Source organism: Parus major, unplaced genomic scaffold, assembly GCF_001522545.3.
Source record: "Parus major isolate Abel unplaced genomic scaffold, Parus_major1.1 Scaffold757, whole genome shotgun sequence".
NCBI classification, from domain to species: domain Eukaryota; kingdom Metazoa; phylum Chordata; class Aves; order Passeriformes; family Paridae; genus Parus; species Parus major.
This window is the reverse complement of record NW_015379638.1, coordinates 1,519-2,774: the sequence shown is the minus strand read 5'-3', so window position 1 is coordinate 2,774 and position 1,256 is coordinate 1,519. Positions and strand designations below refer to the sequence as shown.

The 1,256-nt window shown below is 71.7% G+C and overlaps 1 protein-coding gene across 1 annotated transcript in view; it reads right to left on the bottom strand.

The window, feature by feature from the left end:
• Positions 1–256: 256 nt before the first annotated feature.
• Positions 257–1,256, bottom strand: part of LOC107199461 (calponin-1-like) — a 2,276-nt gene continuing 1,276 nt past the window's right edge. Inside the window, exon 2 of the mRNA XM_015616783.2 lies at positions 257–1,213. Coding sequence (XP_015472269.1) covers positions 974–1,207 — 234 coding nt within the window. The 5' untranslated portion in view covers positions 1,208–1,213 and the 3' untranslated portion in view covers positions 257–973. The remainder of the gene's footprint in view (positions 1,214–1,256) is intronic.

Below are 1,256 nucleotides of genomic sequence, written 5' to 3'. Positions count from 1 at the left end.
CCCCATCCCTGCTCAGCACAAACCCCTCCAACCTTCTCCACCCAGCCCCGTGTCCCCCAGTGTCCCCTCAGTGTCCCCTCAGTGTCCCCCGTGTCCTCAGTGTCCCCCAGTGTCCCTCTGTCCCCGCAGTGTCCCCTGTCCTGTGTTGATGTCCAGTGTCCCTCAGTGTCCCCTCAGTGTCCCCCCAGTGTCCCCCAGTGTCCCCAGTGTCCCCTCAGTGTCCCCAGTGTCCCCTCACTGTCCCTCACCACCACCACCTTTGCCTGTGGTTTTTATTGTGTCTCTCGGTGGCTCCACACGTGGCGGGGGCCGAACCCCCGGGGTTCCTCCCCCGGTTCCTCCCCCGGTACCGGGAACACCCCCGGGGGCTCTCCCGGTTCCTCCCCCGGTACCGGGAACGGCCCCGGTTCCTCCCCGGGAGCTCCCGCAGGTACCGGGAACGGCCCCGGGGGCTCTCCCGGTTCCTCCTGCGGTTCCTCCCCTGGTACCGGGAACGGCCCCGGGGGCTCCCCAGGAGCTCCCCTCGGTACCGGGAACGGCCCCGGTTCCTCCCCCGGTACCTCCCCAGGAGCTCCCGCAGGTACCAGCAGCATCCCCGGGGCCTCTCCCGGTACCGGCAGCATCCCCGGGGCCTCTCCCGGTACCGGGAACGTCCCCGGCGCTGCTCCCGGTACCTCCCCAGGAGCTCCCCCCGGTACTGGTGGCAGCACTGGGGGCTCTCCCGGTACCGGCAGCATCCCCGGGGGCTCTCCCGGTACCGGTGGCATCCCCGGGGGCTCTCCTGGTACCGGTGGCAGCCCCGGGGGCTCTCCCGGTACCTCCCCAGGAGCTCCCCCCGGTACCGGCAGCATCCCCGGGGGCTCTCCCGGTACCGGCAGCATCCCCGGTGTCTCTCCCATCCCCCGGGGGCGGCCGGGGCGGGCTCGGTGAAGCCGGTGAGCAGCGGTGCGGGGGGTGCGGGGGCGAGCGGCGGCTACTGCGAGTTGTAGAGGCCGTGGTGGTCGCCGTCGTAGCCGTGGTGGGCCAGCAGCTCGGGCCCCCCGCAGTATTTGGGGTCGTAGACCTGGCGGGGGAGCCCGTAGACGGTCATGCCCTGCTGGGACGCGCCCTTGTTGCTGCCCATCTGCAGCCCGATGGTCAAAGTGTCGCAGTGCTCCATCCCCAGAGCCGGCTCGAAGATCTGCCGCTTGGTCCCCGGGGCCGTCATCCCCGCCTGAGCCGGGACACCGGGGGTTGGGGGCGGTGGGGAGACCCCC